We start from the raw sequence: 17,959 nt of genomic DNA, 5'->3' as shown, positions 1-17,959 counted from the left end.
CTTCATCTGTTCTCCTGAACCTTCTGCTAAAACAGGAAGAGTTGGTAGAGAAAAGTGCAGCTTCAATAACGAACCGAAGTGCGAATGAAGGCCAAACCTCAAAAACTACAACTTAATCTCGGAAAAATCTGCAAAATAATGCTAATCTCACAAGTCCCCACAGTGTTTTTTTAACTTTGTAGCTCAAAACACTGCAAAGATTTTACCGTATAACTCCCAGTTTTAGGGGTATTTTAAACCAATAATTTCCCTATGAAAACCAATGAGCTGCTGCTATTCCCGCCACCTTCAGGAAGAAAACTCTCCCTGCATCCTGGGATTCTGTCTGCTACTACTTGCAGTTCTTCAACTATTACTCCTACTACGACTACAACAACAACTGTTACTACTACTACAACCATTAGAGGTAATGTTAGCTACATTGCTACTGCTACTACCATTACTACTACTACTACTATCAAAGCTAATCTTAGTCACATTGCTGCTACGACTAGTACTACGACTATTACAACTATTACATTGCTGCTCCTACTGCAACTATGACTACTACTTCTTCAACTATTACTACTACCATCAAAGTTAATGTTCGTAGCAGCAGTAGCAATGTGGCTATGACTACAGCTACTCTCATCAAAATTAATAGTAGCCACATTGCTATTGCTGCTACTATTACTCCCACTACCATCCAAGCCAAATTGCCGCCATTACTACTACTAATTAAACTTCTACAACTAATACCACTACTACCACGAGCAAAGCTAATGTTAGCCAGATTGCTGCTACTGCTACTAATACTACAACTATTACTGCTACGACTACTACCACTGCCAAAGGTAACGGTAGCCACATTGCTACTGCTGCTGCTACTACTACTATTGGTTAAACTACTACTACTAGTACCACTGTCAAAGCTAACAGTAGCCACGCCGCTGCTGCTGCTGCTGCTGCTGCTGCTGCTGCTACTACTACTACTACTACTACTACTGCTACTACTGCTACTACTACTACTACTACTGTCAAAGCTGTAATGAAAACTTGAAGCCTTCCTTGTTTTTAACAGGTAAAGTCCTCCAAACATGTTGTAAAGTCAGATATTTGTGCTTCTACTACTTCATCAAAATTATTCCGTGTATATTATTCATAGATATGAGCACACTGCATATACAGCTTCTGACATAGTAACCATAAAATAAGATGAAACCTAAATATTACCACGTAAAAATCACTCATACCTTAACTAAACAACCACAAAACTGTTACCTCTGCAGTCTTAAAGTTGATTTAATTTTTCTAAACCGCAAATTAAATCTAGCTCATGCTGCAGGCAGAAATGTCAGAGGATCAGAGGATGCACAAATAAAACCAAACATATCTGCGGGACGATAAACGAGAGCAGCTGTTTTCTTTCTCTTCATGTCGGCTGGACGGACTGAAGCTGCAACTCGCTCGTTTCTTCAATACGGACACAAACAATGAAGGAAAAGTCTGATTTCACGGTGGTCTGAGGGAAAAGACGAACAACTGCTGGTTTATCTCGGTCAGAGTGGACACGTAAACACACTTCAACAGGGAGGAGAAATGAAATCAGCTTCGTCTTCACCGCAGAAGATTAGATCAGAAACTATTTACATTGTAGATTCTCATTCAAGGCATCAAAACTATGAATGAACACATATGGAATTATGTAGTAAACAAAAAAGGTAGCCATGCTGGTTCAGTTTGCCTTCAATTTTGAATAAATCCCCAACAGTGTCATCAGCAAAGCACCCCCACACCATCACACCTCCTCCTCCATGCTTCATGGTGGGAACCATGCATGTAGAAACCATCCATTCACCTTTTCTGCATCACACAAAGACACGACAGGTGGAACCAAAGATCTCAAATTGGACTCATCAGACCAAAGCACAGATTTCCACTGGTCTAATGTCTATTCCTGGTGTTTCTTGGCCCAAACTAATCTCTTCTGCTTGTTGCTTTTCCTCAGTAGTGGTTTCTTAGCAGCTACTTGACCATAAAGGTCTGATTGGTTCAGTCTCCTCTGAACAGTTGATATAGAGATGTGTCTGCTACTAGAACTCTGGGTGGCATTTATCTGAACTCTAATCTGAGCTGCTGTTAACTTTCCATTTCTGAGGCTGGAGACTCGGATGAACTTTTGGTTTTTTGGTCTTCCTTTCCTGGGGTGGTCCTCATGTGAGCCAGTTTCATTGTAGCGCTTGATGGTTTTTGTGACTGCACTTGGGGATACATTCAAAGTTTTTGCAATTTTCCAGACTGACTGACCTTCAGTTCTTAAAGTAATGATGCACTGTCGTTTCTCTTTACTTAGCTGATTGGTTCTTGCCATAATATGGATTCTAACAGTTGTCAAATAGGGCTGTCTAACCCTGACTTCTGCACAACACAACTGATGGTTCCAACCCCATTAAGAAGGCAAGAAATTCCACAAATGAACCTTGACAAGGAACACCTGTGAAGTGAAAACCATTTCAGGAGACTACTTCATGAAGCTCCTGGAGAGATTGCTAAGAGTGTGAAAAGCAGGAATCAAAGCAAAGGGTGGCTACTTTGAAGAATCTAAAATATAAAACGTGTTTTGACAGTTTTTTGTTTACTACATAATTCCATATGTGTTCATTCATAGATTTGATGCCTTCAATGAAAATCTACAATGTAAATAGTCATGAAAATAAAGCAAAAACCATTAAATGAGAAGGTGTGTCCAAACTTTTAACTACTAGTGTAAGTATTTAGTAAATAGTTTAACCAATATCACACGTCTCACTGGAAGCTGTTGTTCTCTTTTGAACATTACTGTTGCTTTCATTTGTCTTTTTTGGGCCATTATTTTCCTCATCAGGTTAGTTGCTTCATTGCAATGAATGTATTGGTTGAATAATCATCATTTTGGGGAATTATCTGACTACTTCTTCCTTCATACTTAACAGAAGACATTGTTAATTTTAATTAAACTAAAAACTTAAATAGATGTAATAGATAACAAATGTAATATTGGTAACACCTGTGGGCAGTTGGAAATATCGTGGACATGTTGATTCCTAACTTCGTTTTTTAAAATTGTAAACAAAGACAACTTTTCAAACAAGTTTCTTCTTTCTGTCTTGCTTCTTTTTTTAAATTAAATATGGTCTTTTAAGTGCTTTATACAACACAGAAGACACGTTTGAGTTTTCAGTTGAACTGCAGGCAGTGTAGGAGACAAGTACTACATCAAATACAAAGTGTAAATACTGAAATAACCTGAGTATGTAGAGTCACATTTTTTCAGTCAATATTGGTAAGACTTTTGAAGAACACTGGACATGTTAATAATCAGAGACATTCAACATTATTTTTTTAAATTTCTAGCCATGTCTGTGCTGTTTCTGTAGAGGTGCAGGACTTTTTGCAGTGAAAAATGAGCCTATAGTGAGTAAAAACGGTGACAGGAGCAAGTAAAAAGGGTTAAAAAAAAAAGAAGGAAAGAACCAAACACAAACAGTAACATGATTATCTAAAATAATCTATGTTTATATTCTGTAGCCTTCAGCCCAAACCATAAATAAGGGTCATTTATTTTATGCACAGCAGCAAATAATCCAAACCAGCTCGACTGTATGTTATTATACAGAGTCTAAAATCACATTTACCACAATAAAAGCTGCTTTTTATTGTTGGACCTGAAAGAAACTGCAGCACAAACACTGAAACTAGTCTATGGTTTGACTTTATAAAGCTGGATCTGTGGTTGGTTTTCTACCTGGAGAAGCTTTTCAAAGTGGGTCAAAGCAGAAATCTGTGGTTTCATTTTCTCCTCTGCAGGCGTCTTTTCAATGCAAAAGGAAATCTTTGTGGTTGAAAAACCTGAGCGCAGCGTTTTCAGATTTAAACATCCATCCATTTCGGCTTTTATGCTTCTCAATAGAACTACAAGAACCTTCTGTTGTTCCTCTCTATTCCAGTAAGCATCTTGTGTGTGCATTTAGTGCAATCTTTTGATCTCCAGAGATGAAATATAAACCGCTGCCGATCAGCTTGTATTGATACCAACTGGTGCATTCTGGGACTTCTCGTTTCTCTGCTTGTATGTGACATCAGAAGTGTGAAGTTTCTGCCTAATTAACAACAAAGAATGTGGATATGAAACCGAACAAATGCAGCACTGATCAGATAAGAAGACTTTTCAGCTCATAAACACAAACGACAGCTGCTGCAGCAGAGTTTTTGTTCAAATCCATGGGCTAATGTGACTTAATGATTGTTTTCTGCAAACTAAAGGCGCAGATTGAAGCTCCACAAAACACAATTATTGGGGGGAAAAAAGGCAAATTCGCAGTTTTTTGGCTAAATCGGGGAAGATTTGTTCAAGTTTTCCTGCTTTTATTTACTTTTTCTGCTGAGATTCTTCAAAATGTGCACAAAAATACAGCAACAGAAACACAATTTTAGGATCATTTCAAATAAAACCTGTAATAAAGTTCCCACCTGACACTTTATTAATTTTAGTAGATTTAATAAAGCCATGCAAAGTTTTACCTTCATACTATGAATATTTTCAGACTGACAGGCCCTTGAAGAACACAGAGGTGAGTCCAAATTTACTTTTTCTATCATTTCTGAGCCTCATAACTTCTTCAGTTCTACTAAAAAACTGCAACCAAACCATTTACATCCACTATAGGTGTCACAGTCTAAAGACTAAATCTGTATTCTGTTCATTTTTTCAATATCCAACTTCATGCATCTATATTATGGGATGGATCATAGTTTGAACAGTAAAACTGCAGCAGTTTAATGACATAGAGTGATTGAAACAATCATTAGTACCCTGGACTTTGTATAAGTTTGAGGTATGTTGGATCATTTTAAAGTAATTTTGGGCAATTTTCAAGTGATTTTAGACTTTTTTTTGTCATTTTGGTGAATTGTAATTCATTTAAACAGGTTTTTGAACAATGTTTGAGTCCAAAAAGTAATTCTATAAATGCTTTGAAGCATTTTGGACATTTTTGTGGTCATTTTGGACAAATTGTGACAAGTATGGACAAGATTTTGTCTTTTTTTTGGTTGAATTTGAGGTATTTTCACCAATTTTTGGCTAATTGTGAAGAACAGTTTAGTCATTATGGTCATTTTTCTGAATAAAGTGAAACAGAAACACATCCAGGGTACTAATGATTGTTTCTAGGACTAAAAATGAACAAAAAACTGATTTAGTCTTTAGATTGTGACACCTGGAGTGAAGTTATAAGGCTCAGAAATGATGTAAAAATCAAGTCTGGACTCACCTCTGTGTGCTTCAAAGGCCTGTAACTCTGAAAATATTCATAGTATGAAGGTAAAACTCGACTTGGACTCATTAAATAAACTTTTTTTTATTATTATTTTGGACACTGAACTCACCTCGCTGGGTTCGTCTGTGTTGTCTGATGAACAGGCGACGGTGATGATGGGATAGACGTCCGACCAACCGCTCTCTGTACACTTCCTGCTCAGGTTGCCTAGGAGACACAGTAGCAGCTCATTAATTAGGTGAAAATTACGGCCAATTTTAATCACTAAAACTGTATTTTCTTAAAAATATTTCTTGTTTTTTTTGTCCACCAATGTCTGTTTTATCAATTTTCTGTCAAACTCTTTAATTTTGCTGCCTTTGTGAAGCTTATCGTGACTCAGATTGTGAAAATTGTTTCATAAATAAAGATTATTATTAATATTATTATCAGATCTGAAACCAAGAATCTTCCATCATCCTGAGAGTTTTGTTCAGATTAAGAAAAAGAATTTTTCACCTAAAAAAAAAAAAAACAACGTAAAGGAATAAAAACAGGAAAATAGTTGCAATGACAGCAATGAAATCGGCAATAATTTGACTATTTATTACATATTTTAGCTGCATTTTTTTTCAAATAAAATGCAGAAAATTCTCTGTTATCTCCAAACCTGTTTTGGTATATGTTACTAAAACCACCCAAAAAAAAGTGTGTTGCCATGGGAACCTACATGTTCTCAGCTGGTGATCCACAAACCACATAAATGTGTTGTTATGCTTACACTGCTAGTAGAACACAGATTAGAAAACTAATTATTCTGCTGGTTTTATTATGGAGAATAATCAATCAGTAACATCATTTTCACTTTGATTTGGCCACAAATTAAATTGATTTCTTTCACTGTGGGACTGTGTCAGACCTACATGCACTTCAATACACTATCATGTTTAAAATATATTAAGTTTAACAGCTTTAATGTGCAGCCGATCACTAACGTTCATCAGTTTTCTACCAGCATTCCTGTCTTGCATCATTTGCAGTAGCAGCTTTTTATCATCATAATATTTATAATCCTCATTGTTCTCCATTAAAACAAAACGTTGACTGGAGCAGCTGCACATGATCGGTTCATGTTGTGCAGAAGAAGAGTCAAATGATGCAACAAACACTTCCCTCCATGTGAACGTGAACAGATTTAGAAGCAGAAAGTCTGAGTTAAAGAAAGTAGAAAAGCACCTTCATGATTCCTGTTCTCTCTGACTGAGGTTTTAGTTTGTGTTGAGCCGACTCACACAAAGAAAGTCTGTAAATGTTGAACTTGTTTCATAGTACAGAAACTGCTAATAATGCTTAGAAAAATCGCTGGAAAATTCAGTTTCAAACCAACATTAGCTGCTTTTATACTGTTGCTCTGTTTCACATCTGTGGAAAAACGCAACTCTTGACAACACTGCATGAATTCTGAGTCGGTTTAGAAAGAAAATCGCACAGAACTGACAGAATATCTTAAAGAATCGTCACGCAGTGGAAATATCAACACTTTCTACTGTGTGTGTGTGAATAAAGGAAGTGTGTGTTTGAGACGTTGAACTCACCGTTCTTGCCAAACAGCAGCAGGAAGGGAGACGGACAGGGGAGGATCAGCACCTCACCGACTGCTGCACTTCGCCAACACGACACGTTGTCCCACTCACCATCACATCCTGAGCACGCACGCACGCACGCACACACACACACACACACACACACACACACACACACACACACACGCATTAGCTGTGCAGAAGTTCCTGTTCTGCTGATTGAACCACTGACTGTAAATCAAGTCAACATGAAAGAGTCTTGTGAGGTTTTGACGTGTTGCTTCACTGTGCAGTCAGAAAGGAGTAAAAATCAACAATTTAGGAGCTTAAGTGGTTGATTTAAATGGTAAAATAACCAATACATGCTAACAAATGCATACGAAACCAACACAATGGCACACAAAAGTCCAGAAAGAGAATAAAACTGACTAACAGAAACACAAAATGAACACAAACAGATGTAGTTTCAATGAAAAACAGAGATAAAACCACCTCCAAGACACACAAAATGGTCAACGAGATGCAAAATAGCAGCAAAGACACACAAATCCTCAAAGAAAAGAGATGTAAATGAACACAAATAAATGCAAAATTACCACAAAGACACACAAAATGAAAAGAAACAGATTAAGGCCATCTAACAGACACAAAATGAGAACAAATACAAGTAAAATCAATGCAAACAGAGACAAAACAACTGAAAAGACTGATTTACAAACAGATCCTTTAGTGTTTCGCTGTTACTGGGTATTTTACTGGATTATTGTGTGTTATTGTGCGTTTTATTGTGTATTGTACTCTTATTGTGTGTTTTATTGTGTATTTTACTGTATTGTTGTGTATTTTACTGTTATTGTGTGTTTTATTGTGTTATCGTGTATTTTACTGTGTTATCGTGTGTTTTACAGTGTGTTCTATTGTGTTATTGTGTATTTTACTGTGTTATTGTGTGTTTTACAGTGTGTTTTATTGTGCTATCGTGTATTTTACTGTGTTATCGTGTGTTTTACAGTGTGTTTTATTGTGTTATTGTGTATTTTACTGTGTTATTGTGTGTTTTACAGTGTGTTTTATTGTGCTATCGTGTATTTTACTGTGTTATCGTGTGTTTTACAGTGTGTTTTATTGTGTTATTGTGTATTTTACTGTGTTATTGTGTGTTTTACAGTGTGTTTTATTGTGTTATTGTGTATTTTACTGTGTTATTGTGTGTTTTACAGTGTGTTTTATTGTGCTATCGTGTATTTTACTGTGTTATTGTGTGTTTTACAGTGTGTTTTATTGTGCTATCGTGTATTTTACTGTGTTATTGTGTGTTTTACAGTGTGTTTTATTGTGCTATCGTGTATTTTACTGTGTTATCGTGTGTTTTACAGTGTGTTCTATTGTGTTATTGTGTATTTTACTGTGTTATTGTGTGTTTTACAGTGTGTTTTATTGTGCTATCGTGTATTTTACTGTGTTATCGTGTGTTTTACAGTGTGTTTTATTGTGTTATTGTGTATTTTACTGTGTTATTGTGTGTTTTACAGTGTGTTTTATTGTGCTATCGTGTATTTTACTGTGTTATCGTGTGTTTTACAGTGTGTTTTATTGTGTTATTGTGTATTTTACTGTGTTATTGTGTGTTTTACAGTGTGTTTTATTGTGTTATTGTGTATTTTACTGTGTTATTGTGTGTTTTACAGTGTGTTTTATTGTGCTATCGTGTATTTTACTGTGTTATTGTGTTTTACAGTGTGTTTTATTGTGATATCGTGTATTTTACTGTGTTATCGTGTGTTTTACAGTGTGTTTTATTGTGATATCGTGTATTTTACTGTGTTATCGTGTGTTTTACAGTGTGTTCTATTGTGTTATTGTGTATTTTACTGTGTTATTGTGTGTTTTACAGTGTGTTTTATTGTGCTATCGTGTATTTTACTGTGTTATTGTGTGTTTTACAGTGTGTTTTATTGTGCTATCGTGTATTTTACTGTGTTATCGTGTGTTTTACAGTGTGTTTCATTGTGTACCTGCAGTGTTGGCCGTCTGCTGCTGCAGTTGTGTCTGACATTCTGTCTTGGCTCGCTGCATCTCCCAGTGCAGCTGGCAGTGAGGAAACCTTCCATGAACCTGTCGGAGGGGAAACAGATATCAGGGATATGATCTGAACAAAGAGTCTCGCTGTTGTTTGATCAACGATCGGCTTCCTGGACTGAAAGTTCAGCTTTAAGACAATCAGCAGCAGCTTTCTGGGGAAGATTCTAGATAAAACTGTTCACACACAACACATAGAAACACATAAATATACAGTACCAGTCAAAAGTTTGGACACACCTTTTCATTTAAGCTTTATTTTCATGACTATTTACATTGTAGATTCTCACTGAAGGCATCAAAACTATGAATGAACACACATGGAATTATGCAGTAAACAAAAAAGTGTGAAATAAGTCAAAACATGTTTTATATTTTAGATTCTTCAAAGTAGCACCCTTTGCTTTGATCACTGATTTCCACACTCAGCATTCTCTCCATGAGGTCGTCTCCTGACATGGTTTTCACTACACAGGTGTTCCTTGTCAAGGTTCATTTGTGGAATTTCTTGCCGTCTTAATGGGGTTGGAACCATCAGTTGTGTTGTGCAGAAGTCGGTTGCAAACTTCTCAATGGTTGTGTTTATATGACACTCCGTTATGTTGAATTAAGCTCATTAATTAGTATTGATTCTGCTGGTTAGAGCCAAGAATGAAACTTATTTTGCCACCGTGAAACCACAACTGTGTGTGTGTGTATGTGTGTGTGTGCGTCCTGGTACAGCTGACGGTAACCGAGGACACACACTCAAACAGAGTGTACACAAAGGGCAGCGATCTGCACAAAGAGACTCACACTCCAAAGGAAGGAGCCCATGAGTCAAGCTGACTTCATTGATATACTGACAAGGTGTGTGTGTGTGTGTGTGTGTGTGTGTGTGTGTGTGTGTGTGTGTGTGTGTGTGTGTGTGTGTGTGTGTGTGTGTAGGAGGTCTGTTCACTGTGTGTTTATGTATCACGCGTGCACAAAAACGCACACAGGCAGACAAATATGTCACAAAAAACATACATTAAAATACAAACAGCAGCACACAGCAACACACAAGACACACAAAATGTATCCAAAAAACACACGCATCAATATGCAGACACACAAATGCAACACACAGAGAAACATACACAAAAACACACACAATACAGAAACACACGCAACACACACACCGCACAGTAATACAAACAAAAACACAAACAGTAACACACACAAAATACATGTAGAAACACAAACACACACAAAACATACACAGAACACAGGCACATACAGAAACAAACACAACAACACAAATACAAACAAAAAGACACACTGAAACGCACATAACACATACACAAAACAGAAACACACTAAAATATACAGAAAAACACACACAGAAACACACTAAACATAGACACACAAATACACACAAAAACACAAATAAAAACAAAAACACATACACTGAAATGCACATAAGAAACACATGCACAAAACTAAACATACACACACAAATATACACAAAAACACACAAAATTAATTCCGATTCCAGCAAAACAAATGAATATATTGTTGACAGAAACTGCTCAGACATCAGACTGTTTTTAACATAAACAACTAATTTGCATATTAAACGTGCTAAACAAACACTGAGGCAGAGAGCAGATGATCCTGAAGGGGGCGCTTTAAATTCTGATTTGAAATCTCTCTGGTTTCCATTTGCTGCTTCTCCAAACCAACAGAAAGCAGCAGAAGTCGGAGGATAAATCGTGGGACCAGATTGGATCCACAGCAGTCGATCAAACATCATAATCTCATTTTAGACTAATCTAATGAGCACAAACACACACAAACACACAGCGAGGCAGGAGATGAAACCTCCTGGATTAAACCAAAGAATATTTGTTTTCCAGCTTGTCATCCTGAAGCTCGTCTGACCTCGATTCACTGAGAGTTTGTGGTTAAATACAGTTTTAGACTCTAAAAGTAAAGTGAGGATGCTTCAAAATTAACATTCTGAATGAATAATGGTGAGGATTTTGGCACAATCTGTGAAAAATTGTTAAATTTTAACAGTCACATCGTAAAACAACAACTTACTGTTTCTAAAATGTAGGTTTTTAATGTGGACATTTGGAGGAAAGTGATTTACCATTTTTCAATCCTTAATATATGTAATTTCCTTTAAAATAACAACACAGATGGCAACATTATTAACCGTTTTACAGTTTAAATGTGATTTTACTAATTTACCACAACAGGGATAATCTGTAAAATAACAGTTAAATATGAAGAATAAAGTTTTAGATGATTGAAATATAACTAAATAATGCAACTTTGAGATTAAATGTGCAAGAATGAAATACAATCTGTGAAAGATGCAAAGATTTTAATATGGAAGAGAGATAGTGAATGAGGAAGAGAGTGAGATAGTGAGATGGAGTGAGAGAGAGATAGATAGAGTGAGTGAGATACTGCGATAGAGTGAATAAGAGAGATAGAGTGAGATAGAGTGAGAGTGAGGTAGAACGAAAGACTGAGAAACCATCACTTTCATGTGAACATGCACAGATTTAGAAGCAGAAATTCGGAGTAAACAGAAAGTAGAAAACCACCTTCCTGTTTTCTCTGACTGAGGTTTCAGTTTTTGTTGCGATGACTCACTAAAGTCTGGATACGTCAAACTTTCTTCACAGTTCAGAACTCTGAAGACTCTTTCACTTAATGGAAATGTGCCTCAAAAACTGTGAGTGGAGACTGAAAACTGAAAACACTGTAGAAAAGTTTTAACAAAGCCAAAAACAGGCTCTTTGTCAGCAGCGTTTTGCCCAAAATCTCATAATTTTACACATATCTGTTGATATTTTAAGCAAAAATGACGCATATTAGCTGCTATTTTCCTTGTTTTGTTAAATAATAATGATTGAAACGACATATTGTGCAGCTCTGAGATAAAATGGATGCAACTGCTGGAGAAACTGTTTGCATAAAAAAGCCCAGATTGAGCTGCAGGATTTGCAGACTCAGCAGTGAGCTTTCCCTGCTTTCCGTCTGCGTCACCGATGAACCAGATCAGTCACTGTTTACCGACGTCACTCTGCAGGAGTTCAACGCTCCGGTCCGACGGTCGCTCTGCAGATCTGCAGCTCCGACAGCAAAAGCAGGACAGAGGAACATGAGTTCATCTCCTCCTCAGGTATCAAACATCCAGGGTTGCAGCTGCTTTTCCCTGCACTGTGCTGCACCTATCAGGTGACCTGGATCTGGTCGTTTCTGCAGCGGGTCAACACTCCTACACTCACATCCAGCCTGACCTCCGCTGGAACACACAGCTCACACACTTCTGCTGCTGTGGTGGTGGTGAAAGTCTGACGTTGTGAAATCCAGCTGTTTGCGTGCAGCAGGCAGAAACCGCAGCAGGAAAGCGGCAGTAAAACGGGCCTTTAGCTCAAGAATAAAACCTCGAAACGCAGCTGAGAGCAGGAAAATCACAGCAACCGAACACTGAGACGCCTCCAGCAGCTGTGGTTCAAACGTGAATGAAAGGTTAAATGAAAAAACAGCTGCGAGGTCGCACAAACGCACGATAAATCAGAGCAAAGAAAGCAAAACCTCCCTGATGTTCACAATGTTTAGTTTCTGCTCAGCTGTTTTAATTCATAAACGGTCTAAAAATGAGCCAATAGGCCAAAGAGACATCCGTCTTTAGTTTATCGGAGTTGTTAAAGGACGCACTGGCTGCCAAAAAAGGAGCAAATCAATGGGAAAATACAAACAATGTGTGAATATAGACTTTTAAAGGTTTTTAAAGGGGTTTTTTAAGTCCAATGTTTGCAGAAACGGCAGAAAAACAGGCCTAAAACTTAATTTATCAGTCAAAATCTGCCAAAAAGAGAGTTCTCCAACATATAAAGTAGTTTTGTTGATCATATTTCAATATGCATGTTGCTGAAACAAAGGTTATACGATAAATAACTGATGAAAAAATAGCACTTTTGAGATCTGCAGACAGAAAACTGAGACTTTTACCATTTTTTGATGCTTTTAAATGTCAGTTTGTACCAGTTATGTTTGCAGAAACAGTCCTAAAACTCAAAATTATCAGTTAAAAGCTCACAAAACGCAGCTTTTATAACATTTAAACTCCATAGATGTACATAAATATTGGCATTTCATAGTGGTGATACTTCAATATATGGATGCTACTGAAACAAAACTTAGACTGTTTCTGACCTAAAAGAAAGAAAAACAAGATTTTAAAAGTTTCTGATGCATTTAAATGTTCTGTATATGAATTGGATGTTCAAGAAAATAGAACTTTAGAGGTCTGTGGATTTTAAAATCAAGATTTTAAAAGGGTTTTCAAGCTTTTAAATGTCTGATGTTTGCAGAAACAGCAGAAAAAACAGGCATAAAATTCAAACTATCAGTTAAAAACTCACTAAATGCAGCTTTTATAACATTTAAACTTCACATATGTATGTAAATATTGGCATTTCATAATAGTAAAGTGATTATTTTTCAATGTATGGAAAGAAAAACAAGATTTTAAAGATTTTTGATGCTTTTAAATGCGTTTTACATCAGTAATATTTACAAAAACGGCAATGAAAGAGGCCCAAACCTTAAATAAGCAGGTAAAAACTCACAACAATAGGTTTTCCAACATTTAAAGTCATTCTATTTATTATATTTCAATGTTTAGATGCTGCTGATACAGGAGTTGTACAGTATATAACCTGGATGTTTAAAAAAATAACACTTCAGAGGTCTATGGATGGAAAATCCAGATTTTTAAAGGTTTTTTCGAGCATTTAAATGTGTTTTGCAGCAGCAAAGTTTGGAGAAACAATGCTGGAACTCAAATTATCAGTTAAAAACTCATAAATTGCAGCTTTTATAACATTTAAACTTCATATATACACATAAATATTGGCATTTCATAATAGTAAAGTGGTTATATTTCAATGTATGAATGCTAACTGAAACAAAACGACGTTTTTTAAATCTAAAAGAAAGAAAAAACAAGATTTTAAAGGTTTTTGATGCTTTTAAATGTGTTTTACATCGGTAATATTTACAAAAACAGTAAGAGGCCTAAAATTCAAATAATCAGTTAAAAACTCACAAAAATAGAGGTTTTCCCACATTTAAAGTCATTCTGTTTATTCAATTTCAACGTTTAGATGCTGCTGATTGTTTTTTATATAGCCTGGATGTTAAAGGAAATAACACTTTAGAGGACTGTGGATAGAAAATCAAGATTTTTAAAAGGATTTTGTAGCTTTTAAATGTTTTTTGCATCAGTAAAGTTTGCAGAAACAGCAGAAAAACAGGCTTAAATCTCAATTTTTCAGCTAAAAAATCCACTAAATGCAGGTTTTTCAGCATTTAAACTCATCTTCTATGTCTGTAAATCAGGTCAGAGTCACATTTTACAGCATCATAGTGATTATAGTTCAATGTGTAGATGCTGCTGAAACTAATTTTATAGATCAATACCATGGAAAGACAAAAACAGGAATCACTTTTGAGGTTTGTGGATGGAATACTGAGAATTTAAATGTTTTTAAATGCTTTTAAATGTCTGTTTGCATCACTGTTTGCAGAAACAGCAGAAAAAGAGAATTAAAACTCAAATTATTGGCTAAAAACTCCCTTAATGCAGGTTTTTCCAACATTTAAAGTTCGTTTTAAGGTCTGTAAATGCGATCAGAGTTACATTTTACAGCATTATAGTAATTATAGTTCAATGTTTAGATGCAAATGTTAAACTACTGATATCCTAGAATGAAAAACAAATCACTTTTGAGGTTTGTGAATGGAGAACTGAGATTTTTTTTAAGTTTTTCGAAGTTTTTAAACGCGTTTAGCATCAGTAATGTTGGAAGAAACAGGAAAAAAACTCAAATTATGGGCTAAAAACGCCCAAAATGCAGCTTTCCCAGCATTTAAACTCATCACATATAAACATACATCAAGATTTTGGGTTTCAAAATGCAGATAATATAAAATATGATTAATCTTTGCTGCTTTTCTTCTGTTTTCTTTTTTTTTCAAGCCAGAAACTTTAAATACTACATGAGTCACTGCTTCTCTCACTTGAGTGGATTTTTGTGCCACTGACGTTACCTCCAATTCATCCACTGAAGGTAAATTTGGAGTAAATCATCCACTTGAGCCGTCTGGAGTAGATCTGCTTTGAACATCTCCTGCATTTAACAAGTCCTATTAATAAAATAATGATTCCAGCTGCAGGATCTATATATACAGAGAGAAACAGCTGAAGCTCCTGTGTGATTATTAAAATTTAACCAGCAGCAGCAGCAGCAGCCAGAAAGTGAATCTATAATTCATGCTACAGTTAAACAATGAAAAGCTGCAGAAGAAAAGGCTGCAGAGGCCGTTTGTCATGGAAAGTTTGCTGCTGTTTGAGATGATTTACAGCTTTGAAACGTCCAGAAAGTGTCCAATAAACGACCCAGAAACCACAAATGAGAGGATTTAAATGAACAGACAGAGAAGTAAAGCTGATTTAAGCGGCTAAAAGTAAAGACACAAGATAGAAACAAAGATAAATCAGATGGGAAATCAGTGTGCCAGAAACATTTTAGCGCCATATTCTTAGAAAAACGCGTAAAATTACACATTTTCCACCATAGAATTGCCCAAAATGCAAATGTAAAGCCCATAAATCACATTTAAGCACATTTTTTTAAGAGTAACGTTAATATTTTTAATGAATAGTAGTGATAATGGTGAAGGACTGACCGTGTGGATGAAGCTGAAGCCGAGCAGCAGCAGAGCGAGCCGGTGCGTAAAGGACATGGTCGCATCTCATCCAGCGCAGGTTAAACCCACCTGAACAGCAGCTCACTCATCCTCACACTGGAACACGCGTGGAGAGACGCCAACAAACCCGAAAAACATCAAATGTGCGTGATTCCGGCGCGTAAAATGTCGCTTTTTAATCCTGTTTCGGCACCTGGTTCGCTACTTTTACGCACGACTTAATTCGCCGAACTCAATCCGACTTTAGCGCACAGAGCAAGGATTTAAAGCCTGTTGAAAAGTTCAGGTGGGACTGAAATATTCATCCAGGTGTTGGGGGAACACGGAGAGACTGGATCCGGAGCTGGAAGGGTCCAAATGAAAGGTTAGATCCGGGTCAGGAGCTGCTCTGTTGCCGGTCCGGGGAGCGGAGCTGCAGCGAGGCGGTGGTCCCGGTTCACTCCCTGTTCCAGGCGAAGCGCGCCCCCGTCACACGTGTGCCTAAAAGCGCCCAGAACCGATGCGCGCTCCCGCAGTCAAAACCTGAAGGAGCCTCCTGGGATCGAAATGTGTTGATTTGAAAACCAGCAGCGACCTCATGTGGACGCCAGGAGTTTGGTCAAGAGGCTCTTTGATCCTCAGTGTCTTTGTTCCTGTTATGCTTTTTTTGACCAGGCGGTGTAGAATCTGCGCTTGTTCTCTTCACGGATGTCTCTGGATCTGCAGCCTCTGGCCTCAACACCTGCCATCCCCACTCTCACCTCCACTTGAGTTTTAAGTTAGTTTTTTCTGACATTTAAAAGCATAATTCAGATTTTTTTCTTCAGTATATTAATATCTATGGGGCAAGTTAAATAAAAAAGGCATGAATATGTACGTAAAGATTCATCAGAATGCAGGAAGAAGTGTTTGATGTTAGCTTAATGCTAGTGTCACTTTGTAATCTGCCACATAAAAAACTGTTTACACTAATAAGATTCTATAAAAAAAACTAAATAACTTGCACCCCTCGGCTCACCTGTGAAGCCATTAGTGACTCAGCTGCGATCGACAGTCACGTGACAAAAATTCTGAGAGTTTTGGGTGAAATGTAGGCGGTAGTTAAATATCTATAGTATGTAGAGCCACTATTGTTTTTATTTAGTGTTGGTAGCACCTGTGGAGACTTACAAAGCTGTTGCACGTCTTCATTCCATTTGTTTTAATTTTTTCAATTTTGCTAAAATAAATTGTCAGAGAAATTTCAATTTATGTCATTATAAGTTTGTTAAACTGCAAAAAAGAAATTTAAAAAAGACATTTTTGAGTTCTACTTCTATCCATAGTTGTGCTATTTCCAGAGGTGCAGGACTTTATATTGTTGATATATAGACAAAAACACACAAAAACACTAGCATCAGCACCTGTGGAGACTTAACGACACTTATTTTACTTTTATTTTTTCAATTTTGGTAAAATAAATTGTCAGAGAAATTCAAATTTATGGCATTACAAGTTTATTAAACTACAAAAAAAAAGATAAAAAAAGACATTTCTGAGTTTTCTTCTAGCTATAGTTGTGTTATTTCCATAGAGGTGCAGGACTTCATATTATTGACATATTTTTTTTTAAAAAGCATAAAAATAGTATATAAAAAACGACCAGTCTGAGTTTTAGCCAATCAAAGCACTTTATTTCACTGTATAGTTTGACGGCTCTAAAAAAAAGTGTCATTTAATCTGTTTACTGTCCCCTAAAGAAACAATTTACAATAAACAGATTCTATAAAAAACAAAAAATTTTGCACTCCTCGGTTCAACTGTGAAGCCATTAGTGACTCAGCTGCGACCGACAGTCACGTGACAAAAATTCTAAGAGTTTTGGGCTGAACTGCAGTCAGTGTAGTAGATACAGTTAAATATCTATAGTATATAGAGCCACTATTGCTTTCATTTAGTGTTGGTAACACCCCTGGAGTCATACAAAAATGTTGTATGAGTTGATTCCATTTTTTTAAATTTTATTTTTTCAATTTTGGTAAAATAGATTGCCAGAGAAATTCCAATTTATGCCATTTGTTAAACTGCAAAAAAAGAGACATTTTTGAGTTTTCTCTGCTTCTAGCTATAGTTGTGCTGTTTCCAAAGAGGTTCAGGATTTGAAAATGCTGATGTTCCTCAGGAACCTCCATCCCCAGGTGAGCCAGTATCTGGATCCACTGCAGTTCGCCTACCAACCGAACACTGGAGTGGATGATGCAGTGGTCTACCTGCTGCACAGATCACTGACTCACCTGGAGAACCCTG

General features: G+C 36.6%; 1 protein-coding gene across 1 annotated transcript in view; it reads right to left on the bottom strand.

Annotated features, from left to right (window-relative positions):
* Positions 1-16,157, bottom strand: part of vipr2 (vasoactive intestinal peptide receptor 2) — a 37,049-nt gene extending 20,892 nt beyond the window's left edge. The window contains exons 1-4 of the mRNA XM_023287756.3: positions 15,674-16,157; positions 8,875-8,974; positions 6,872-6,979; positions 5,407-5,504 (exon numbers count right to left, since the gene is read on the bottom strand). Coding sequence (XP_023143524.2) covers positions 5,407-5,504; positions 6,872-6,979; positions 8,875-8,974; positions 15,674-15,730 — 363 coding nt within the window. The 5' untranslated portion in view covers positions 15,731-16,157. The remainder of the gene's footprint in view (positions 1-5,406; positions 5,505-6,871; positions 6,980-8,874; positions 8,975-15,673) is intronic.
* Positions 16,158-17,959: the final 1,802 nt, after the last annotated feature.

Source organism: Amphiprion ocellaris, chromosome 22 (assembly GCF_022539595.1).
Source record: "Amphiprion ocellaris isolate individual 3 ecotype Okinawa chromosome 22, ASM2253959v1, whole genome shotgun sequence".
Taxonomy (NCBI): Eukaryota; Metazoa; Chordata; class Actinopteri; family Pomacentridae; genus Amphiprion; species Amphiprion ocellaris.
This window is presented reverse-complemented; position numbering and strand designations above follow the sequence as displayed.